Source organism: Pteronotus mesoamericanus, unplaced genomic scaffold (genome assembly GCF_021234165.1).
Source record: "Pteronotus mesoamericanus isolate MK-2021 breed Mesoamerican mustached bat unplaced genomic scaffold, CSHL_Meso_final scaffold_54, whole genome shotgun sequence".
NCBI classification, from domain to species: domain Eukaryota; kingdom Metazoa; phylum Chordata; class Mammalia; order Chiroptera; family Mormoopidae; genus Pteronotus; species Pteronotus mesoamericanus.
This window is the reverse complement of record NW_026555321.1, coordinates 17785081-17810130: the sequence shown is the minus strand read 5'-3', so window position 1 is coordinate 17810130 and position 25050 is coordinate 17785081. Positions and strand designations below refer to the sequence as shown.

At 46.1% G+C, this 25050-nt stretch overlaps 1 protein-coding gene across 1 annotated transcript in view; it reads right to left on the bottom strand.

The window, feature by feature from the left end:
- RFTN1 (raftlin, lipid raft linker 1) overlaps positions 1–25050 on the bottom strand; it is a 182934-nt gene that overhangs the window by 12146 nt on the left and 145738 nt on the right. Inside the window, exon 7 of the mRNA XM_054595029.1 lies at positions 24242–24357. Coding sequence (XP_054451004.1) covers positions 24242–24357 — 116 coding nt within the window. The remainder of the gene's footprint in view (positions 1–24241; positions 24358–25050) is intronic.

Sequence of the window (25050 nt, the reverse complement as noted above, 5' to 3'; positions counted from 1 at the left end):
CCAGCCTGGGACCTCTCCCGGCCCCACCTCCATCTGCATAACTGGCAAGGAATTAGAGCCAAAGGATTAATCCATTAATTTTGTTTATTCTTGTTTCACGGAAGCAGCACAGTTACCTCGCCTCAAAGACAGATTCAGGGCATATGACAACATACCGCTCTGGGTGATGTGGGAGCGTGTCGTGCGGAGTGAAGTTACAGTTGACAAATGATCAAGTCATCTGCATCCAGCCACAGCAGCTGTGTGTGTGTGCGTGCACGCACACACACACACACACGGAGCTTCACCCATGTTAAGCAGCCTGCCATAAAGCGGTAAATGAATGCTTGTCCGTGTTTTATTTGAAATCAGCATGGGAGGCAGGACACTTGCCCAATACCTGCCTTTGAATTTAAAGACTCCGTCCTGCTCCCACATCACGCCTGCTCCCGGAAACAGGCCTGATTTCTTATTCCGGGCCCCCAGCTAATGCTGGAAGTGCAGTCCACCTCACCCCCATCCTGTATCTACACTGGTCTCCCCATCCCTGGCAGGCTGGCTTCTGAACATCTCAAACATGTGGCCAGATTCCTTCCACCTGAGGCAGCCACGTGGTATTTGTTCAGCTAGTTTTGAAGCCATGGTGGGTGCAAAGCGAATGAAGGCGCTGTCGGGGTGCTGGTGTTCACAGTCCACCAGAGGCAATGGCACATACATGCAAGTAACCAAAATACAACATGGCCCGTAGGCAGGGCCATGAGGCTTCGGAGGTCGGCGGGAGAGAAAGGACGCAAGTCGTGCTCAAGGCAGGCTTCCCGGGCTCAGGGCTGGGCTCTAGGAATTCCAGGGGAGAATACCAGCGTGTACACATTAAAGGCCAGCTGGGCTTGGATCAGCGAGGAGGGTGGGCTTAACTGGGGAGTGGCACCTTGCACAGGGGCCGTCAGTGGCCAGTGGCTGTCCTGCTGGGGCCTTTTGGGAATAGAACCAGCCAGCCTGGCTGCCCTGGGCTAGAGTGGATGAGAAGTGAGTGAACAACCAGCCCTGCCTCTTCCAATAGGTTTTAAAGATATTTATTTATTTACTTACTTACTAAAAGGGAGAAGGGAAGGGAGGGAGAAAGAGGAAGAGAGACATTGATGTGAGAGAGAAACATCGACTGGTCTTGCACATGCCCCAGTGGGGGACCGGCCTGCAAGCCAGGCACATGCTATGACTGGGAATTGAACCAATGACATTTCACTTTGCAAGATGATGCTCAACCAACTGAGCCACACTGGTCAGGACTCAAATAGGTTTTAACGCTCCTCTTGCTGAGCTACCACCCCAGCATGGCTACCAAGTTGCCTGGACAGCCGCCAGTAAATTTATCCTTCAGGAGCCTGAGTTTCTTCAACTGTATCAAATAAGTCTTGGCCTCTATCAGTGGTTCTCAGAGTGTGCTCCCTGAACCAGAAGCCTCAGCAACAGCTGGGAACTTGCCAGTAATGCAGAGTCTTGGGACTCCACCCAGACCAACCAGATCAGACAGTCTGGGGCTGGCACCTGGGAATCTATCTGAGAGTCCTCCTAGGACTTCTGATGCAGCTAAGCCTGAGAGGCTCCGCCCAGATAACCAGTTAGGTCCCTGCTGACTGAACAGGGGCTGTGATGCTGCAGCCAGCATCCATCGGTTGTCACTCAAATCTTACCTTTTCGTCATTCTCCATGCGAGGAGAAAGAGAAGAGAGACTTCTGAAGAATCAGCTCCGTTAAAACAGAATGGAGGGGAGGAAGGGGAGAAGAGTGGGGAGAAAAGATGGGCGGAGAGGGGAAGAAAGAAGGGAAAAGGAAGTTAAAGGAGGGAGGAGCAGGAAGGGAAGGACGGAGGGAGGAAAGGCGGGAAGGACGGAGGGAGGAAAGGCAGGAAGGACGGAGGGAGGAAAGGTGGCAAGAACGGCACAGACGTAACCAATTTACTTAAGGACAATGGACAGGAGGAACCCCATTCTAGTTCTGCCCCTTGAAGCCCCACTCAGGCTAGTGATGGCCGCAAATGATCCAGCAACCCCCTCCTTCTGCCTGGCCCCCTGGACACATGGGGACCCCCTTCCAGACCTGCACAGGCCAGTTTCCCTCATGCTGGGCACCTGCTGTGGCTGCTTTGTCCTGGGAACCCCCACCCCCACCCCAGTATTTCTGACTTAGAGAGAGAGAGAGAGAGAGAGAGAGAGGAGGGGGGAAAAATGTTAAATCCACACTCTCAAGCTTTGCGAGGTTATGATTACTTGGGCCTAGCAAGAATAACCTTCCCACTTTATCAAGCACTGTGACAAACCCGCCACAATCAGACAGTAGCCATGGCAACCAGGACAAGCTTTGGCGCCTCACAAAGCTCTGAATGGCAGAATATAGTCCTTTTATTGGTGACTGTGCCTCGGCCAGGTTTTCTCCATGTGTACCCAGAGCGACAAGACAGTGGCAACCCACTGCTGCCGCCTGACCTGCATGATCAGACTGGTCTCGTACAGGGCTGCTTCTATTTTGCTCTATTTTATTGCATTTTGTCACTGTCTTAAAAGGAAAGACAGCAGGATTTCTCCCAAACAGTTTTTCCCCTCCAGGTAGGGGATATCAGCCAGAGGGTACAGAATTATAAAGACTGAAAGGAAAAGGAAAACACAAAAAAACACATTACTTGTAAGAGCTGAGCATTCAGTCTCAAGTGTGTTAATATCTGGCTGTCACATGGTGGGTTGAAAAGTAAAATACAAACAGCAGGGAGTGAGGTGTTACACTGCCAGACCCTCCCACTCCTCCCACTATTGGGGCTGGTCTTGATGTAATTAATGTTCAATGTGGTTTTCCATAGCGTCTATCAAAGCGGACTTGCATACTATCAACCCAGTAAGATGGCATTTCTAAAATAGGACATGAGCCCCATGCAGTCAGCGGAAGATGCTTTCAAGTCCATTAGCTGAGAAAGATGATAGGAAACCTATATGGAGGGAAGGTTCTCTTTGATCTGCTTTTCTGTGACACTCCAGTGAGGACAGAGGAGCGCAAACAGCACTCCAAAGCCAGGCTGCTTATCGAATGAAAAGACACTGCTTTCCAGGAGTGGAAGCAAAAATTTTAATTAACTCTCCACTCTCCTGTGTGGATACGCAATCTCCCATCACACCTGGAGTGTTAAAAAAAAAAAAGAAGCAGCATGTCCTGTGGTTCTTCAACTTGTACAAAAGGAATTCATTTGTGTTTATGGCTCTTTTTTCCCTTTGTTACCTATAAATTCTCTGGTGTTTGCAAGTGAACAACAATGACAACAAAACTAGGCATCCAATACAAGCTTCCCTTACCGTCCAAAAATTACAACAACAGAGCGTAGTTTATGAAGAAATGCATTTTTGTCTTTGGGTTATTTTTTTTAAGGATGCGCCATGCAGGGAAGTAATGAGTTAACCCGTTGGTCCAGTGAGAAAGTTTGTATCATGAATGTTGGTTTGCTCTCTCCTTTTCTGCTATGTCAACTTGTGGGAGCCACCAGGGAGAGAAGCAGCTTTTAAAAGAGAACACTCCACTGCTTTTATGTGACTAAATGAAGAGAGGAATTCCATTTCCCATATCTGAAGTGTGTGGTACCAGCTCTGGGAGGGTCTCTCTAACCTTGAAACAGTGACTGGGGACCTGCTCCTCAGGGCCACCAGGCTGGGCCCTGGCCTCTCCCAAGAGGGCACCCGAAGCAAGAGTGCCGCACAAAACACCTCTGCGTCATTGTAAATCGCTACTGAAACACTAATGCCCAACACTATGGGCAGGGTGCATTTACTGTTCCTTTACTTATCAATTTTAGATGTCTTCTGATTTCCTACTGTGGGAAATAGAGGCTTATCACTCCCATACACATTTCTTACTTCCTCTTTTTTAGTGCCCCAAATAGTTGTTAAGGTACTTTAAATCAAAAGTAGGTATTTGTGTTATTAGGACTTTGCAAATATTGTTCAACTTGAGCTGGTTAAATAATGCACTGTGACCATAACTTCCTTTTTATATAGCCTTTTCTTTTTCTTGGAGTTTATTATGACCTCAATTTTTTTTTTTTCATCTGCCTGGTTGTACAAGAAGCTATCACTAATTTATTCCACACTACAACACCTCTTTTCTATGCCCATCAATAACTCCCATGTGCCTAAATATATTGGTTCTATTTTTTTTTTTTCTGCACTGGATACATCATTTTTGGAGCTTTCTGTGGCCTTGCTCCAAGCTGCTCTGGATGCTTTCTATGCCTGGGCTCTCCCTCCACTGCTGTCTATGGCTGGTATTCTTTTCTTTCTTGGTTTCCTCTTCTTTTTGCTGAAGGACATCCTCTAGAGGCTCCTTAGGAAAGATGCCCTGGCAGTCTTTTGAAGTCCTGCATTCCTCAAACGGTCTCTGTCTTCACCCTTAACTAACAGTTTGGGTACAGAAGTCTGGGCTGAAAACTGTTTTTCCATTAAAATTTTGAAAGTGTGGTTTCCACTAGCTTCTAGATTGGCAGGATTGTTCTTGTAATACCTGATTTTTAATACTTTGAGTGTATTACTTTTAGGATATTTTTTCCCATGAAGTTCCAGAATTTCACAATGTTTCTTGATGTGGGCTTTTTTTTTTTTTTTTTTTTTAACTCAAAGGGCCATATACTTGATGGTTCTGCAATGTGAGGGTTCTTGTCTTTCAGTTCTGAAAAGTGTTCTTTTTTATTTTTTTCCATTGATATTATATATCTCTTCCATTTTCCGTTTTCTTTCTTTCTGGACCTCCTATTAGTCAAAATGTAGAATTGATATTTTAATTTTATTACCTTCGCCTGTATTTTCTTACTCTATCTTTTTATTTTACCTTCTGGAAGATATACCTCACTTTACAGACTTTTTGATTATGTCTTTAAATTCCCTGCTGCTCAAAAAGACCCAAAAGCTCTTTCTTGGCTTTTGACTTTTTTTTTTAATAGTACCTTGTTTTTGTTTCAATGGCTACATATATTTTATCCCTTTATTTTAAGCGGTTTCGTCTGATCCCTGACTTATCTCTATTGTTACCGGGTTGTACGCGGCAGAGATGGGGGCGAGGGATCTGCCACGCTACATATGGACTTTACGCCGCGGCCTTGTTTCCAGCTTGGCGGTTCACTCCCACCATCCCACAGGGATTTATGCTTTGAAGTCCAGAGCTTTTTCTCAGGTTCTGCAAGAGAGAATGGCTCTCTTCTACATCCAGGCTGCAGCTTCCTTCACTTTGCTAAACCAATTAGCATTCCTCCATGCACCTTCCATTGTCTACACATTTGTTAGAATTTCTCATTTTCTACTTTTTCTTCTTTTGATCTTTTCATTCTTGTGGGTATCTAATCTCTGTCATGTACCTAACAACCATCAATTTTCATATATTCTATAATGTTGCCACAAACACTGAATTATCCAATACTGAGCCACTGCTTCTAGGGGAAATAAAGGGTTAGGTTCCTGCAAGCCTCTGATCACAACATCTTCATCACCTGATCAATACTTGTTTTGTGGGTATTTCTGCTCAAAGACACTTTGTTTAATTTACATTGTTGATTAACTTTGAACTCACAGCCAACAGCACTGTTAACTCACGACTGAACAAAGCTTATCTAACACAAATATTTGCCCTGTCAGGCACATACCTAGGAACACTGGACGGCACGTCAGCCCTATGCCTGGGGACATTGTCAGCAGCAAAATCACCAAAACAAGAAGGACGAAAATGTGAAAAGTGTGGCACTAAGTAGAGGTCAAAAGGGACACTTGTTTATAGTAGGAGCTGGCACAAGAAGGCAGGCAAGCTCCTTAGCTGGGGCCAGGCACACTGGCGGCTCCAGCGTTCTGCCACTCCGCACACAGCCACGAGAGGCTGTGAGGGCACCAGGGGTATTGCTTTGGGGACTACAAATGCATTTTAGAAAGTAAGATTTACAAACATGGAATCCGTGAAGAATGAAAGTAGACTCTATCATCTATCTGCCTATCTATCATCATTCCTTTAGTTAGTATCATTTCATTGGGATTTTTCAGAAGACAGAAGAAATAGATGCCTGTGTCCAATCACCCACACTTCACACAACTTTATTATTTTAAAGGATCCACTGGAAGCCCTTTCTAACTAACTTTGAATCCAGAAGCCATAAAGTAAAGATAATAAATTTGGTGATATTAAAAACCCTTGCACATGACAAGAGACAAGCTATGCAAAGTCAAAAGACAAATGACAAAATGGGGAAAACATTTGTAGCTCATATTACAAACAGAAAAGTGATCCTAAAATTGATAAGGAAAAATATCCAGTAACCCACATTTTAAAACGGACAAGGGCAGGAAGAGACTCACAGAAAAAGAAATTCAAATGGCCATTAAGCATGTGGAAAAAAAAAAAAAAAGCCAAATCTCACAAGAGAAATGCAAGTTCAAACCTATCGTACTGGTAAAAGCCCAAGGTTTGACAACCACTCTGCGGACAGGCTGTGGGGAAGCCAGCATTCTCCTGTGTGGCTGGCAGGATGGCGAAGTGACTCAATCGCAAGGAGAACAATTTGACAGTGCCTCTCAAATGTACAAATAGGCAAGTCCCCTCCCTTATCTGTGGTTTGGCTTCCGCAGTTTCAGTTACCAACAGTCAACCTGGTCTGAAAATATTAAATAGAAAATTCCAGAAATGAACAATTCGTAAGTTTTATATTGGGTTCTGCGTTGAGTAGCGTGATGATGTCTTGCACCGTCCCGCTCTGTCCCTCCCAGGACGTTAGTCACCCTGCTTGCCTGCCATGTCCGTGCTGTGTGCGCTCTCTGCCCACTAGTCACTTAGCAGCCGCTCAGTCCTCAGAGAAGAACGCCGCACTCACATCGCTTTCATTACAATACATTGTGATAGTTGTTCTATTTTCATTATTAGTTATGTTGTTAGTCTCTTATTGTACCTAATTTATAAATTAGACTTTATCATAACGATGTATACATAGGAAAAAACATAGTGTATATAGGGTTTGGTACTACCTGCAGTTCCAGAATCTACTTGGGGTTTTGGAATGTATCCCCCACAGATAAGGGGAGACTAGTATGTGTTTACCCTTTGACCAAATAATCTCTTCTGGGACTTGATCCTCTGTATGAAAAAAAAATGGCAAATGTGCAAAGTTAGTCACTGGAAAACTGTTGCAACAGCAAATCAATGAAGACCACCCAAGTGTCCATCAATGTTGAACTTGTTAAATAAATTATGTTTTATGCATACAGTGGCCTGGGGGCCTGGATAATGGCTGGCAAAGTGCTGCACAAAGGCTGCAGGACAGGAGCGCAGGGGAGGGAACGAACCCCATTTTAGACGTGCTGAGTACGAGAGGCTCTGGGAAGGTCAGGAGTTCAGCCGGGCGGTGAAATTGAATAATGCCCCTCATTCCCTAAACGATGTCTGAGTCCTAATCCCCGGAGTGTGGGAATGTTACCTTCCCCAATAAAAGGGATTTGGCAGATGTGATTAAGTTAAGGGTCTTGAGATGGGAGATTATCCAGGTGGGCGCAACGTAATAAAAAGGGTACTTAGGAGATGGCGGCAGGAAGAGGGTCTGAGACAGGCAGGTGTGGGGATGGAAGCAGAGGTCAGAGGGACTGGCTTTGAGCAGGACGGCCACTATACATTGAGCAGTCAGGACAGATTCTCCCCTAAAGGCTCCAGAAAGAACACAGTTCTGCCAACACTTTGATTTTAATCTCTTAAAACCCATTTTGAACTTCTGGCCTCCAGAACTGTAAGAATAAATTTGTGTTGTTTTGAGCCACTGAGTCTGTGGCAATTTGTTACGGCAGCAACAGAAAACTAATGCACAGTCTAAAGCCAGGACCAGGTCAGGGAGAAGACAAAGACCCGGAGGCACAGGTGGCTGAGGATTGGATCCCCTGGTGGGAGGAGTGCGCGGAGGCTGAATATAAACACTGACTGAATGTGGGGGAAATCAGCTCTTAAGCAGCCCTGGGTGACAAACAGGTTTAAGAAGATCCATGCCATCAAATGTCCCAAGAGGGCAAGCCACAGGATGCCTGAAAAACCATCTCTTGCGGGGAAAGTCAGGTCTCGGGAAACCAAAGCCAGGGCATTTTTGGAAGCAAGAGGCTGAGCAGTGGCTGGGAGCGAGGATCAGACAGGGCGTGTGCATATGGTCTCAGGAAACCTGGAGTTTGTCTCGGCTGTGCCCAGCCTCTGCAGAGAGCGTGGCCACAGTGGCACACGGGGAAGGTAACAGTTGTGCCCTTGGATGGTGCAAACAAGAGATCCAAAGGCAGCGTGGAAGGGGAATGCCAAGCTGGGAAGAAGATATTTATCAAATGGAAAGTGGATGCCATAACATTGGGGCAGGCCTGGAAAACCCAGCAAGTCCTTCAGTGTCCTGTAAGGCAATACCATCCTCCGTGCCACTATTCATTTTCGAATCTCCACAATTAATCAGCCTAGCTCTGCGCTGGACACATGGGAAGCAAAGATGAGTGAGCCTCTTCTCCAGCCCCAGGAAATCAGGGTGGCGGGGGGGGGAGGGAAGCACTGAGCTCCCCCACCAGATGGGAGGCACTGTAGGGTGTGGTGGAGGGAAGGAGAGAGCTTGCTTCTCCCTTCTCTCTGGGGACAGGGCAAATCCCTCAAGGCTGGTGGCTGTAGAGGCCGAGGCAGCCCTGCCTCCCAGCCCCTCCCCCTCCCCCAGGGCCTCGGCCCCTGCCAGCCCAAGGGAGGGGCAAGGACACTGGGCCGGCTGGAGATGTTGTTTTCCTCTTTGTTTTACACACAATACCCCAGAAAAACATTTTGCTGATATGTAATTAGGCCACATAATAGAGTCTAAGAAAGCAGTCAGTCCCATTTTAGACAACTTCGGCTTTCACAACGTTCAAAGAGAATACGTTAAAAAATGAAAGCTTCGTTCTCAGATGTGGAAAAGGGGGCAGATGAAAATACATGCAGCGCAGAAAAGGCTTCTGTTCCAAGGCTCTTTACCCACCCCTGCCGTTAATTCACATCACTGCCTGATTTTCTCTACCGCGCACAAGAGGCAACAAACTCTGCAGCCCTTTGAGAGCCCAACAAAGGCGTTATTATTTGAGATACACTGTCTGCAAAAATGGCCTCAGCGATTGCCTCCCTGTATCTGGGCCTCTTCACAACATGACGCTGCAGCTCCACCCCTGAAAAGGTAGAGTCCAGGTTGGTCCTGTGACTCGCTCTGACCAGCAGAATATAAGAGACAGGACATTATGGGTGTTGAGTTCTGAACCTTGGCCTCCAGGGACCTTGCTGCTTCTACTTGCCTACGGCATGATGGGCCAATCCCAGGCCAGCCTGTTGGATGATGAGAGACAAGTGGCCCCAAGGAGCAGATCTGAGAGACATCACCTTGGACCAGGTAGCCTCCAGTCAACCCATCAGCGACTGCAGAAGCCTGAGTGAGCCCCGCTGAGATCAGTCAAGCTTAGGCTAGACCAGCAGAATGCCCCAGCTGACCTATCACAAGCAACAATAAAGGCTGTTGTTTTAATCCACTAAGCTTTGGGGGTGCTTTAGTCCACAGAAGAAGCTAACCGATATATTATTATTCTAGGAAGAGCCGAATGCCTAGGCAAATCCCTAGGAGGAAAATCATGGTGAAAGTCACCTTGGTCTGATTTGAGTGAAATAAAATGTAATAGCTACTACTGAATGGAATTCAGTGTTGCTAATTTTTCTCCACACGCCGAGCTGGCACACCTAGCCCTCATTTCCTCTGTGCCAGGCCCACTGTGACCTTGCATTACATCTGGAGCCCCAAAGCCTAATTTACGATAACCTGCCGTGAGGCCCAGCACTGCCCCCAGCGTATGCTGGGAGGGACAGATAAAACCGACACTGGGGAAAAACATCCTAGCTCAAGATGCTGCTCTGGCTTCCCCTAAAGTACCACATACACCAAGCTGGCAGGAAGACCAAACCTGTATGTGCAAGATAACACTCCTGGATTCTTAAAAAGGGGGGAGGTGAGTGATTGGTCCTGGTGCGTGCAGTCTCTCTGAGGTCACACACCCGAAAGGTGAAAAGGGGTACAGAGTTGGTGGAGCCAAGGGACAGGAGTTAGTATGCCATACGTACTACCGGACCTGTCTGTGGACACGAGCCTGCCTGGGCAGAGGGAGGACCACCAGAGAGGTGGGTTACGATACGGGGCTTAGATTCCGCTGGAGGTAACAAGGCAGAGCGTTTGGAGGTTCAGTGAGTGATAGCTGGGACAGATGCTTCTGCAGTTCTGAGTGCAAACAGTTAAGCAACTCAAAGCTGTTACATCCTGTCGGCTGCTCAGCAGGGACCTCATACAGAGATGCACGAGAGGCCGTGAGGCGCAAGGCTTATATCCTCCAGAAGATGACATTTTACACACATACTGAATGCATCAGGGGTGAGCGTGTCCTCTCTGGCAGACTTGGAAACAGCTTTGTTTGATAACAATTAAACACAAAACATTTTCTCCTTCCAGGGACTTGCCAAGTCCCTCCCACTTGCTTTGATGAGTGAGGAAATTAGGCTTCGGGGAGTAAATGGGATTTGCCGCTATATTACTTTCTCCTTAGGTAATTGGAGGTGGATGAAGAATCTTATTCTCAACCTTTCTTTCTTCCTGGTTTTTTTTTTAAAACCTTATCTACTATCTAGAAAGAACAGGATTTAAAAAGAGCTTTCCCATCATATATAATTACAAGGTATTTAGTTTGGAATAAGGGACTGGAAGTTTGTCAGCAAAACCTCTAGAACTTAAAGCTACATCAAAGTTATCACTGTCACCTACAGTAGATTCCTGACACCTTATAAAAATACTAACCCAGGAGATGTCTCTGAATAAAGGTTGGTTCAAAATCTTGAGAGGAGAAAATGGGAATTAAACTGTTATTCCACTGTCGCCATGCAAGCTAGCAACAGACAAAGCCACCCAAAGCACTGTGTGTTGGGCCGTATTAGCCTTGGGTTCATTTGGGAAAAAGTGGGTAAGAACTGTGACTCTGTGGGAGGCTCAACACAACCGATTTTCCCCACCTGGTAAATTTAAGGTGCTACAGTCCTACACTGGCATTCGGTCAATATTGCCTTCAGTCAATAGTCTCCTCATTGTGACCCAATTGTCAGCATCTTGTTGCTACGGTTACCACAATTCTAACTCAACCCTCCTCCTGCTTCCCTCTCCCTCAAGCCAAACTATGTTGCACTAATCCCACAGCATGTTCTTTGAGGAGACTGCTCCTGGTCGGTGTACTTCTAACAAGGTTTCTGAGATGCTGGGAGCTGCCGAAAGGAATATATAACCTTCAGGACATGTCAAACCCCGGTACGCAGTGCCCCTCATCACCATGAGCCCCTCCGTTCTCTCTGGCTCCCCAATCCACAACAGTCTAGAGGTAAATCCACCAGAGTCTGTAACAGGGGCACTCTGGTGTTTCCATCAGCACCTGGACTGTGACCCACCAAAGCATGAAGACAAGAAAATAGAAAGGGTCTCAAAGAGATTGCCCAACTCTATTTGGGGTCCTCTAGAAAATTCCCCTCTGTTCCTACCCTATCACTTCATCATACTGATCACTATTTGGGACTGATTTGTTTATTTATTGCTATCTCCTTCACTGGAATGTAATTTCTACAAACGCAAGAAGTTAATTTTGCCAATGAATCCCCAGCTTCTAGGGAAGTGTCTGGCACAAAACAAGTGCTCAATAAATAGTTGCTGAGTAAAGAAATGAATGCACCTGATCCTGCATTTTTGGGGTAGGTTCTGACATCACTGTCTTATATTCTCAGTCTTATCAAAATTGCTGCAAATCACATCCAAAGTTGATGAGGCCTAAGTTTACCATTAAAAATATGAGTTTATCTGCCAGGATAATGTGATACCATTCTCGGGGGCTTTCTGTATACTGAAGTTGAAAATATATTCATGCATGAAAATTAAATGCACAGAGACATTCTGGTCATCAACTACTAAGGCTGTTTTATGTTTTAACAAAGGTTATGTGGTAAATCATTAAACTGGCCATACCTGAATTCGTCCACTCTCTTCATCTGTGCCTTTGCAATGTGCTGCGGATCGTCCTATCAAGAGGTAGGGTCTATTTCTCCACCTCTTGAATCTGAGCTTGGTTTTGTGACGCAAATCAACGCATGAAATAAGCTAGCACATTGGGAAACCTGTGACTGCCATTCCATGAAGAAGACCTGGCTAGCCCACTGCCCTGTTGTCCTAGCCCATAGCCAGCCATGTGAGTGAAGTCACCCCAGATCATCCAGCCATCAGCTCATGCAGAGAGAGCCCAGGAGAGATCACATAAGCCAGTCTAGTGCAGAACAATTACGCAGCTCACCCCAAAAATCATGAGCTAAACAAATGGTTATTTAAGGCTATAAAGATTGTTACGCAGTAAAAACTAACTGATATAGAATGGAAGACAAAACATCCGACTACCACTTAATAGAGATAAGTCTACCTGCTTCTTTCAAACTGACTTTGTCTTCATCTGGGAAGATGACTCTGCGGAATCTTGTGATCCAAATCAGTTTTAAATAGGGTGATGTCATTGTGAGGATCCCTGCTCCTTGCCTTCCTGTCCCATTCCCCCTTCTGAACAGCATCAAGAATTGTCAAGGTGATATCCAAAGTAAAATTTGTTTCATTGGGATAAAAATTAGCTAGCTTGAAAATGTATGGACCTTTAAATCAAAAAGTGATAGGAAGTCCAATGACCAAGCCAAAGAATATTTATGGTTTCCAAGAGCAAGAAAATGCAAATCATTTAAAGCTCATCAATAGAAAACTAAGAAGTTAAAATATAGTTGTTCACATACGGAAATACTCTACAGCTATTTAAAATGATGAAATAGAAGCAGTTATGAGTAGTATGATCCCATTTTGCAAAAAAATACGCAAATGTAGATAGGATACATACAAGAAGACGTTATGTTGTTAGTGGCTATTTTCTCAGCAGTGAGAGTAGGGTGATTTTTGCTGTTTTCTTTATTTGTGTTTCATAAACTACCATTAATTACACGCATCATTTTTTACAAACATCTTTCTTGAGATATAACCGAAGTATTTAAAGTTTCACCCATTTAAAGTACACAATTCAATGGTGGTTAACATATTCACAAAGACCATCACCACAGTCTAAATTTAGGACATTTTCATCAACATCCAAAATTCTTTTATTCATTAGCAGTCACTCTCCCCCAACCACCTCTAGGCCACCAGCAATCTACTTTCTATTTCTAAAAGTTGCCGAATCTGGACATTTCATATAAATGGAGTCATGTAATATAATCTTTTGTGACTGGCTTCTTTCATTTTAGCATGTTTTCAAGGTTCATTTATATTGTAGCAAGAATCAGGACTTTGTTCATTTCTCCTGCCAAATACTATTCCATTGTATGGATGTACCACTTCTGTTTATTTATTGGCCACTTGGTGGACATCTAGATTCTCTCTACTTTCTGGATATTATGAATAATGCTGCTATGAAGGTTCATGTATAGGTTTTTACGTAGATATGTTTATACTCCTCTTGGACATACAAATGACCCTTGAACAGCACCAGGGATTAAGAGGGCTGATCCTTCACACAGTTGAAATCCAGGTGTAACTTTTGACTTCCTCAAAACTTAACATTAATAACCTACTGTTGACTGAAAGCCTTACTGAGAACATAAACAATTAAACTATATTTTGTATGTTGTATGTATTATATACTATAGTCTTACAATAAAATAAGCTAGAGAAAAGAAAATGTTATTAAGAAATCATAAGGAAGAGAAAATACATTTACAGTACTTACAGGAAAAAAAAAATCTGTGTATAAGTAGACCTGTGTAGTTAGAACCCATGCTGTATGCCTAGGAGTGGAATTGCTGGGTCATATGGTAGCTATGTTTAACATTTTGAGGAACTGTCTAGGCATTGCTTTTATAAAAAGAACAGGCCTCTTGGCCCCATTAGACTAGCTCTTGAGCAGTCTTCAGTCTAATTTGCCAGCTGACAAAAGCAAAGACACCCCCTTCCATCTCAGCCAAACAGGATGTTTAAGAATTCTGCCTCGAAGAGGCCCCTGACTTAAAAGCAATGGGTCAACCAGCATCCCAGATTATTAAAGCTGGAAGGGATCCGGGTGGCCTTCCAGCCCAGTGGTTCTCAGGCTGGCTGAAACTTTTACAGGCAGATCCCTCATTTCCACTCCCAGACCTACTGACACGGAGTCTCTAGGGAATGTGTATTTCTAACAAGTCCCCAGGTGATTCTGAGCCTCTGCAAGGTTTGGGAACCACTGCTCTAGTGTTTCTTGCCCAAAGCAGGAAGACCACCCACCTCACTCCTGAGACGGTGACTGAACATCTGAAACACACTCGTACCTGGGAGTTGACAGCCGCAGGCTCCAGCACCTTCACTGCTGACTGGCTCCAAATGAACTCCCCCGAGGGGCCTAGGTTTTCCTTTGCAATCAAGGAAAATGAGTCTACCTCCTTCATGATAAGTCAGCCCTTCAAAGATATGGAACCAGCTACATGATTGCCCTTGTTTTTTCCTCCTCCAAGACAAACATGCCCTATTGTTCTCAACCATTTCCAGGCATATGTAACCGCCATTGCTGTCCCTCAAAGCTTGTCTGTGTATCTTACCAAATAGGGTTGTAGTGGCAGGACATAAGATTCCAAGTCAGCAGGCACCAGACTGAAGAACAGAGGGAGAAGCACCCACTGTGTGCATTTTTAATATGGCCAGTCATCTCTTATTAGTAGTAGTAACCTGATGTTGTTCCATATTCTCAACCAATGCTTACAGAAAACTTGTAACAAAAGAAATTAATTGGGATCAAGGACACATGAATATTAGGAATGGCCTGTCCTCGACTCAAGGAGTTTGTATAGCAATTTAAAAAAATTAAATAACTCTCAAGTAAGGTGGGACATGCTACGTGTCAAGAGGAAGAAAGAGCAAATTTGGCTTATGGTATCAAAGGTGATTCTACAAAGAGCTGGGCCTGGAAAGATAATGATCTTAACAGTGAAGACTTGGGGTAGAGAAGGGACTCGGCAGAGGCAGGAGAACGGAAACAGGCGCACGGTAACACGGGGCGCGATCCTGAAAACCCTGCTGTCATAGCCCAGGGCATTTGAAGCATTTGCCCAGGAGTAGTCGGTACACTGTTAATCGGTATTAAATTCTTTTCCATTAGAATTGCTGTCAAGCCAGGTACTCTCCAATCTATACTTATTGATTTTTTTGAACTTAAATGCAATTGATTTTTTGATAGTTAAATGTATCCCTATTATATTTTATTGGGCTGGTCTTGACTCAACATTGGTAAACTAATAGAAAATGAGATTGGAAAGGGCTTAAGAAGTCAAGGAAATCTAGTCAGATAGGAGCTGGATCAGGTAAGAAATTCTCAAGGTTTCTTTTCCTTTTTTTTTAAGAAGTAGGGCGCTTTCCACAAACAGCAACTCTGTGTAATTTAGAAACCCACCCGTCCACAGCGGGCTAGCAAAGCAAAGCTCACCTGAGCTCTACCTCCGCCTCCTCCCCTTTCTTTCCCAAGACTGGTCCCTGGTGCCAAAAAGGCTGGGGACTGCTGCTGTAAAATACCTCTGGGAGCATCCCCTGTCTTCCTAGACCCATTCAGTGGCAAATACCGTGGGCTGCCAAAGCCACCAGCCACTTGGTCCCCCTTCCTACCTGACACCTCCTCCAGCCCCAGCTAATCATGATCCTTGACAGTGACATGGGTCTGTGACCCAGCCCTGGCCAATGGGACTCAAGAAAAACTCTGCTTGGAAGGTTCCGGTAAAGGTTTTACTTGCTAATAAAAAAGGGGTATGTGGCAGGAAAGGGACCTCGTTCTTCTCCGCTGTCATCATGTTCGCCTGAGATTCTTGCAGCCACCTTGGGCCCAGGACTGTGAGGAGAGACCTGGCAGACAAGCCGGGACCAGAATGCAGGAAGGTGACAGGATGGGTCCAATGATCTCCTTACACTGTTGAAAAAGGCGACTCTGCAACCACTCCCCCCTCCTCCAGTCTTCCTCCTCGGTGAGAGGAGATGAAGCATCCTCACTGTTTCAGCCACTCCGAGTTGGATATTCTGCTATTGACAGTGCAAAGCATCTTAACCAATACCCATGACCACCACCCCTATTCTCTCACCTTAGGACCTCGCCCCAGGCTTTTTTCTGGTCCATCTCTCCAAACACCCATCATCACTTCACTTCAGGGCCAAACGTCTGGATGCACGGCTCTCTCTGATGAGACCCCTAGCATGGCTCTCTTCAACCCACTGCAAGCCCAGGCTCTTGCTCTGACCCCTAAGTCCTGCAGAGACTCTCTTCCCATGCGGACATGCTCTCAAATACATGCCACAGGGCTCCCTTGGAGAGAGGTCTATGCATGTTGTATCAGTTTCCTAGGACTTCTGTAACAAGTCCCTGCAAACTTGGTGGCTTACAGTAATAGAAAGTTATTCTCTCACAGTCCTGGAGGCCAGAAATCGACAGTCAGCATCGCTGTGCCAAAATCAAGGTGTCGGCAGGGCTGCGCTCCCTCTGGAGGCTTTAGGGGAGAATCTGTTTCTTGCTTCTTCCATCTTCTGGTGGCTGCAAGTGTTCTTGGCTTGTGGTTGCATCACTCCAATCTTCGAGACCAGCATTTTCAATCTCTAATTCATCTTCACATATTTTTCTCTGTGTAAAATCTCCCTCGATCTCCCTCTTAGGAAGATACATGTGATTGTTTTTTAGGATTCACCCATATATATCCAGTATAATCTCCCATTTCAAGATCCTTAACTTTAATCACATCTTCAAGGGTCCATTTTCCAAATAAGGTAGTATTTATAGGTTTACGGCTTGAAACCTGAGACATTTGCAGGGCACTGTGCAGCCTCCTATATGTGTTACCTCTGTATGTACACCCACCTCTGTGTATGTCTGGGAGGAGGTGCGTCTAGGAAAGAGAAACTAGGGAATGGAAGGCCAGAGGTAAGAGGAAGATTCATTTTTCAATATATACACTTTTTCACGGTAAGAATTTTGTTTAAAATTATTGTAAAACCCACAATAATTTATCTCAATTTGCAACATAATTCACATTATCACATGAAATTCTTCTAGGCCAGGTTTCCCAGACGCAGACCCTGAGAGGAGGGTTTAAGTGTAGGTAACTTATTAAGGCAGTGTCCTGGGTGAGAAATTGGGGAAACCCAACAAAAAGCAGAAGCAGCTGGTGAGGATACTGCGACATCACCTGAACAGTAGCTCAGCCTCACCCCTCGGGGAGCTCTGGAGGGTAAGCTGTGCTCAGAGATGTCCCTCCCTGAGGCAGGGGAGCTGGGCTTCATGCACCCACCCTTCTCTGTCACGGACAAGGCCTGTAAACACCCAAGCACTGCGCCTCTCCTTGCCTGAGCACAAATCAGGCTCCTGTAGCCCAGGGGCAGGTGTCAGCAGAGATGCACAAGTGCATCTCTGGAAGGGAAAGCACACTGGTAAAAAGGAACTCAAGAGATCTAGAAGAACACTGGCATTATCCGTTACATGTTCTTATAGTGAAAAATAACTAACAGATGTGCCTCTCTTCTGGTCCGCCTCTGCTCCTGACACTTCCCACAGCCTAGCCAGACTGACAAAGAAAATTAACCATCACAGTTTCATCACGCAACCTGTTCTTTTTTCGCTGACCACTTCCTGGAGTTCCTTCGTCAGACTGTAAAGAATGGCTGCATCCCTAATAAGAATGTACTGTCCTTTATATAATCACTCCCCTAATGATGGACACATACATTGTTTCCTTTCTTTCTGTTACTAATAACACTGAAATGCCATCCTTGTGCATGCCTTCCTGTGAACAAAGAGTATTTCTCTACAAAAGATGGACATGAGGTGTGGACTTGCTGAGCCATGGGTAGGATAAGCATTTATAATTTTTAATAGAGGTTGGCCACATGCTCTCCAAAGCAAACCTCCAATATTAAATCCATCAAGCCTAAAGGAATTACATTTAGAGGAAAAGGTGCTCAGCCATACCATTCAGCACACACAGTGATATGTCACTGACAAAGCTGAGGTGGGACACAAGGAATCTGATTGAAGTGGAAGCCCTGAGAGAGCGGCTAGAAGGCCCGAAGGACAGCCGGACCAGCCGGCAGACCCCCTCTGTGCTGTGATCCGCTCTAGGCTGGTAAAGGTACGGGGTTACATCCTGGGAGCAGCTGGGTCTTCAGCCCTGGCCCATTCACAGCAGTGATCAATCACGGGGAACTTTTCTATCACAGGAAGAAGGCAGAGAACTGCTGCCTTTGGCACTAAAGGCTATGATCTCAGAACCAAAATAAATATCTGGAGAAACTATGGCAATGAAAAAGATGCCAGATGGTTTTAAAAGGACAAATATTGGCTCCCTTGTCAGAACAGGTGGTGGTGAATTCTAGTGCCACAGAAACCGAAGTTACTCCCTGGCAGATCCAAGTGTCGATTGTTAAGGAGATGGTTTGAAGCCCTCGGCAATAAGAGATGGTTCCCCATCAGCCTGCACAAGTTCATGAAGAACCAAGTAAGACCGAATGTGCTGTTGGGCAAGGTTATGGGACAGGTGGGATGGAGGTATGCCCCAGAGTGAGTTTCAGTTACAGAAATGTATCTTGCCAAGCCTCTCATGAGTCCTTTAGGGGCAAGAGGGTGCCATGTTAGATGGAACAGGAGGGCCATCTGTAAGCTCTGCAGAGGCTTGGGCAGCACTGGGGACTGCAGGAGAGAACCCCACAGCATGCCGAAGGGCGATGTCCTCCACCCGGTCTGCCTGACACAGGATAGGACAGGTGCCTCCCTACATGTGAAACCTTCAGAGAAGCTAAAGCTGGGATGATCCTTCCAGATGTAGGATGATATCACCATGATCAAAAAATGTCTCAACTGACTATAAAAATGGGCAGAAACTAATAGGATGAGATAAGCTGGGACTCAATTCAACAACAGATGGAAGACACAGGCAGAGGATGGGGAGAGCTGCCTACACAGCACCTCCCATAACAAAATCTGTAATGAATGCCCCAAAGCCAATTCGGTCTCCAGGTGCTCCAGGAGAAGCCCAAGTCCGGCTTTAGGGAGACCAGGTCCTCACAGGTTGCAGGCTGCTCTCCAGGATGCTCACGCCCTCCTGATTTCAGCAACTCACCACATCACAGTGTGTCTTACGGGTTCCCAGACCCATTTAGGTCACTTAGATCCATTATGATCATTATGTGCCTTAATGTAAATTTGTTAGACTGACAGCAAGTACAAAAGTTGTTTCTAGGAAAACTAAGTACAATGTTTTGAAGAGACTTGACAAAAGACACTTGCTTAAAATAAGAACTATGGCTGAATTAGATGTGGGCGAGGGGGAAACTGGAAGAAGACTAGGAATAAGAAATCATGAAAATAGAAATTCTGCAGTCAGATCCCTTTCCTGACATTGGATATTGGTGACAATGCAACTGGGTGAGTATTTCTATATTTTGCCTTAAGAAAAATATGTAAGAAATGGATATGATTTTCTAAAAACTGACTTTTTCAATTAACCCACCAGCCACCATACCAATCGCATCGGCTAAAAGCTAAAGACGCTTTTGCTGCTCTGTTTGCTGTCTTAGGCTCAGTTCTGGAAGCACGTTTTGTAAGAAGCACTGGTGAACTTGAAGGCCGTCCAGGGGACAGCGATGGGGAAGCCTCTGCGGCCCAAGGGGCCCTGACGGGACCTCCAAACTCTGCTGGGCTGTCGGGCCGACGGAGATGCAGACCCAGAGAGAAGAGGGTCCCTGTCCCTGCCTCTCAGACTCTCTGTACCTATTCATCCCTGTACCATTTCCCTTTCCTTTCAAGGAATACCGTTTCAGTTCACAGTCCAGATTGTAAACTCAGAGAATGTATTCGAAATGCCCACTGTAAATGCCCTATGGAGGGACTTTTATCCTATTCACAACTGCCTTTAATTTTAGGCTGTAGGTTTCCAACTGAGAAAAACGCAATTATTTGCATTTGACTCCACGCTTTCCCTAGCCCAACCTCCTCTGTGCTTTTAGAACAAGATCAAGGCAATAGGGAGGGGATCTTCCTAATTGATGATACCAGAGTGACTGATGAAAGGAAGTGGTACTTACTATAGGCCAAGTACTATGTTCACCATTTTTTAATATATTATCTCTTCATTGTCATCAGCTTTCAAAGGTCATTTCCAGAGTCCCCATGTACACAGTTGAAAAATGGAATAACAATGGGGCGGGGTGGTTTACTTTTCGTACACTTAGTCACTCAGCCATAAGAGAGCCAGGATACATACCCAGGCCAAACTCTAGAATCTACATTCCCTTTCCAACATATACCACTGTGTGCAGAGCTGTGAAGAGCGAGGTAGGTTTTTCTGTGAAAGAGTGTATACATGCATGTGTGTGCGCAGAGAGAGAAGGCAGGAAGATGTGGCTGAACTGGAATGGCACCTATGCACACAGAGCTGAGAATATTAATACTCACAGGAGTAAAGAGACAGGAAAGGGATGAGTCAGTGCCCACTGTAAGAAAAAAGGCACGGCTGGTCACAAGTGTTTTGTGGTCACAGCTAAAGAGTTCATGGGGTAGCCTGGGAGGACAGTGGTTGCCAGAAAAGCAGGGTGAACCACAAGCTATGAACAACCTTCCCAGTGCTTGAACGGGAAAGACCCTTCCCACAGGCCAAAAAGGTGAGGAAGCTAGGCAGCAGCGGGGTCTCCAGGGTGGCAGGTGAGGGAGCTGGACCAACACCCACACACCTGGAGGGGCATGCGGACGGGGGAAGGAGTCGGGGTCAGTGCGGGCTGTTTACAGAGCCCATTCGAAGAGCTGAGGCGCGGGCAAACCTGCCCGGGACAGGACACTTCCGGGCTGTGCTGCTAACCCAGTTATATACACGTGGTTCCTCTAGGGCTGGATTCTCAAAGTCAGCAGTGTAGGGAACTCTGGGAATAGAGCCTGGGTATCTACCTGCATTTTAAAAAGCTCTCCAGGTGATTCTGGTACAACCTCAATTTTGAGAATGTTCATCTACCCTTGGGCTGAACCAATTCAGGAAGTTATCACTGGGTACCTTGGAGAACAAAGATGAACATCCCCAGGCCAAGAAACTCAGAGTGAAGGGAGAAAAGTGGATATCAAAAAGGAGTATAGTAGGAGCCCAGTAGGCTTATGTGTTGACAATTATGGGAACACAGAAGAAGGGTCTTCAATCCTGAAGGAGTCTGAAAGGCTTCCAGGCCAAGGTGACCTCTGAGCTGATTCCTGAGCTGATTTCTGAAGGCCGTCTACACCAGCTGCAAAGAGGAAGGGAAGCCCACAGGGGTACAGTCGGCTCCAAAGAAATCTCCTCTCCCTTTTCCCTTGAGAGGCTGATGTTGCTAAAAGGGACAGCTGTCTCCTTCCACTGAAGACTTGAGCAGGGAAAACTGGTGAAAAACATCGAAACCATCAATCCACTTGTCATCGCTACAGGAGAATTAAGAAAATCTGTTTCCGCTTAGCTGGATGCCAGCCACACCTGTACATTATCATTTGAAATGCGATAGAACAGAGGCCCACCCAGTGGCGCGCTGGTAAACAATTGCAAGTGGCTTTCCTAGGGGAACCCCCCCCCCCCCCCCGCCCCCGCCTAATTTCTAGCGTTTGCCAATTTACACAGTGGAATCCTTCCACCACGGCCAATTTCAAGGTACCAATCTGACTGAGTTTGTCACTGAATATGGAGCTGGGTAGAGACACACAGAATTGGTTTTGTAAGAATGTGCACAACCCCTGGGCTTATCCAAGGTCTTTAGCATTCTATTTCATTTGCAAAGATCCCTGGGAAAAAGCCAAAGCATTCCTGAGGGGGCGGGGTGCATGCGTGTGTGCTGGCAGGGGTGGTGACAAGGGACAACGGACAGCAAGACCCACAACTAGTACCACCAACTAGATGAACACACAAACATACAAGAGGTCAAGAGGGAAAAGTTGAAACATCTGAGGCAGAAATAAAATTGACAAACCTAATGAAAACCAATATGCAAATCCAAGAAAAGTTTCTGAATAAATGTGCATCTCTTCTGCTCTAACTTCTGAACCCGTAAGATTGACCTCTTCAAATTAAAAAGGCACATATCCTTATTTATATCTCCTTCCCACAAACACTTTATACAGCATCCATTCATTCCAGTTCCTCACCCAGGTCACTGCTGGTTTCAAAGGCTGAAGAAGACAAATCTCTGAGGAGCTCTTTCCATCGTTCCCTTCACCACAGACACCTGGAGAGAGAGGCACCTGCGCTGTTCTTTCAGACTCTGGTTCTTAAAATTGACTGTGCGTCAGAATGCCCCATAGCGCTTGTGAAAACACACACCCCTGGGCCTCCACCCCAGGGTTTCTGGTTCAGGAGGTCCAGGTGAGGCCCAAGAATCTGCCTTTGGAACAACTTCCCAGGTGGGGCCGATGCTGCGGGGCCTGGGACCACCTTTCGAGAACCACTTTCTTAGATGATTTTGGATTGTTGCCATCAAGTCATCTTGAGGAAACCACAATGCCTCCTCTTAATAGCCATTTTAATGTGCAGACAAAAAGATTTTACACACATCCCTGCGGCCTGCCAGTTGCTTCCACACATGCATCTGCATTGGTGCAGGCGCGCGTTATAAGCAGCGTGAAGAGCACACGGAGTGCTGAAGCTGTTTAACGGGGTCCTCAAGGGCCTCAATATTATTTCGTGTTTCACCACCCCCTGAAGGCTTCGTGTGGTGGGTTGGATGGGCAGCAATGTCCCATCTTACAGGTGAGGATGTTCAGGGTCCCAAGAGAGGACATGACCTGCCCTCGTTGGACTGTGCCTTTTAGACTGAGCCTCACTTCTTTGCACCCCATTTCCAGTGAGGGGCCCACTGGGACGAAGGTCAGGCGGGAGTAACAGGTGGAGCCTGGTCACAAACCAGGCCATTACCTGGTTCCTCCCTTTCCTCACTACATACATGTGTGCACACAGGACTCCTTTCCTGATGCTAACAGGCCCTGCGCGCTGAGTTTTTGGAATTCCTGTTTCTGATTGGTACAGTATTTCTTTGTACTCTGTTGCCGTCACACTGGCAAGCAGTTATCTCCCAACACTGCTGAGATCCAGGCATGCCCCCAACAGCCCTGCTCCCTACTTCACTGCTGCAGGCTTAGAGGCTGAGTAACCGTGCCCTTGGGGCGCCCCTCCCAGCAACCAGGTGAGGGACTCGCCTCCAGGCTGTGCTTCCCTCGGTGAGCATGTGCAAGCCGCAGGTGGGTCCTGTGGCCCCACACCCCTCACGGAGAACTGCACCCACCTCTGTCTTACTTCAGGCACAGAGCCCGGGCTGCCAGGGGCCCCTCAGAGCGACAGCAGCCCGTGCCCTCCCGGGGCCTGCTGGAGGGCATTCAGGAATCAGTCCTCTACGTTCAACAGCTTCTCCCTTTACATCCCATTTGCTGCGGAGAGACTAATAAAACATCTATGCTTCCATAGTTGGAGAAGTGCCTTTAAAGTATACACTGGAGAGTCTCAGAAATAAATCAGCTGTTCCAACATCCCAGAAAAATGTGGCTGGAAGAATTCCTCTGCCCACTACAATTTGGTGGCCTGCTGGGTCAACATTTCTCGAAGACAACCTTCAGCTTTTAATGAGTAACCTTAGGACAGGGACCCAACCTCTCTGTGCCTCAGTTCCTCACCTGTAAAACAGGAGCAATTGTGGTACCTACCTCATAGGCTTACTGGGAAGATTAAGTGAGGACATGTGCATAAATTTCTTCTGAGGACACCTGGCGGAGGCAGCCATAGGGTCTAGCTCCAATAACGATGCTGCCCTCATTGTTACAGAAGCCACAAACTGTGTGTTTGCCTCATTTATGTCACTTAGAGTTTGCAGTGATTTGCAAATAAATGAAAGAAGAATCTTTTTTGCACTGAAGGGAACCACACGCACTGTGTGTTTTTCCTACAGAAAGGGAATCGTGGGGCCCATCCCCCTATGTGGTAAAGGGGGAGCATGGGACGAAAGGGGTCCTTGCAGGGTCTACCCAGGTCAAGCTGCCTTTCAGAGGGAAGCCACAGCTGAGCAGCCACCACAGGCAGATCCAGCAAGTGAATAAAACAATCAATGTCCGAACAAAAGAAGCGCCCCTGCCAATCCCACACTTACTTCCAGGACCGTCCATTGTTCGACAACAATAGCATCGTAGCCCTGCATGGTTTTGCTATCTTCTGTGGAAACAGCTTCAAAGATGAATACTCCATCTGTCAAGCTGTGTAAGGAATCTGTGGAAAAAAAAGAAAAAGGCGGGGTGGGGGGGATGTTCTGCAAACCGTCTGTGGCAGAAGCCTTACAAGCAGCGAAAATTTTCACTGCATTCATTAATAATCCCAATCAGAACATCTTTTCAGCATGTTAATTAAAGAAGGCACACACAGCCATGGAGTCTAGCCCCATCAGAATGAATGAGACTAATTTACCTCTCAGTTCTGAATAATATCCTTGATTTTATGAGCCCAAATTTCATTGTCAGCAATCACCATTTGATTTCACGCGTTTACCTTCCTTTTCACGCTCCAGCGTCAGGATGCACTGGGGAGAACTTATTCAGGGCAAAACACAGTCATTTAGAGACAGTTTTTAGATGAAAACTATATTTAGGTGGGAGATATTTTTTTAAAGGAGGGGTAGATACAACACACCAGATCTGAGCCTGTCAGACAGATTCTGGATGCGTTGATTCCTGGAAGTTCACAGGATGTAGGCTGCTGTACAGATAACACGTTAGGCGGCTCCTGTCAAGAGGTGGAATCTGGGGGAAGGGAGAGTTCTCCCAAATGATTTATCACAGAAAATGTTTCCTTGGGCATTGCTTTAGTCCATGTACCAAGTTCTGAGTTCTGTACGATTCAACAAATGTACACTGCACAGACAGCATGATTCAAGTCTGCTTTGGGCAATGAGGGTATAAAGAAAAT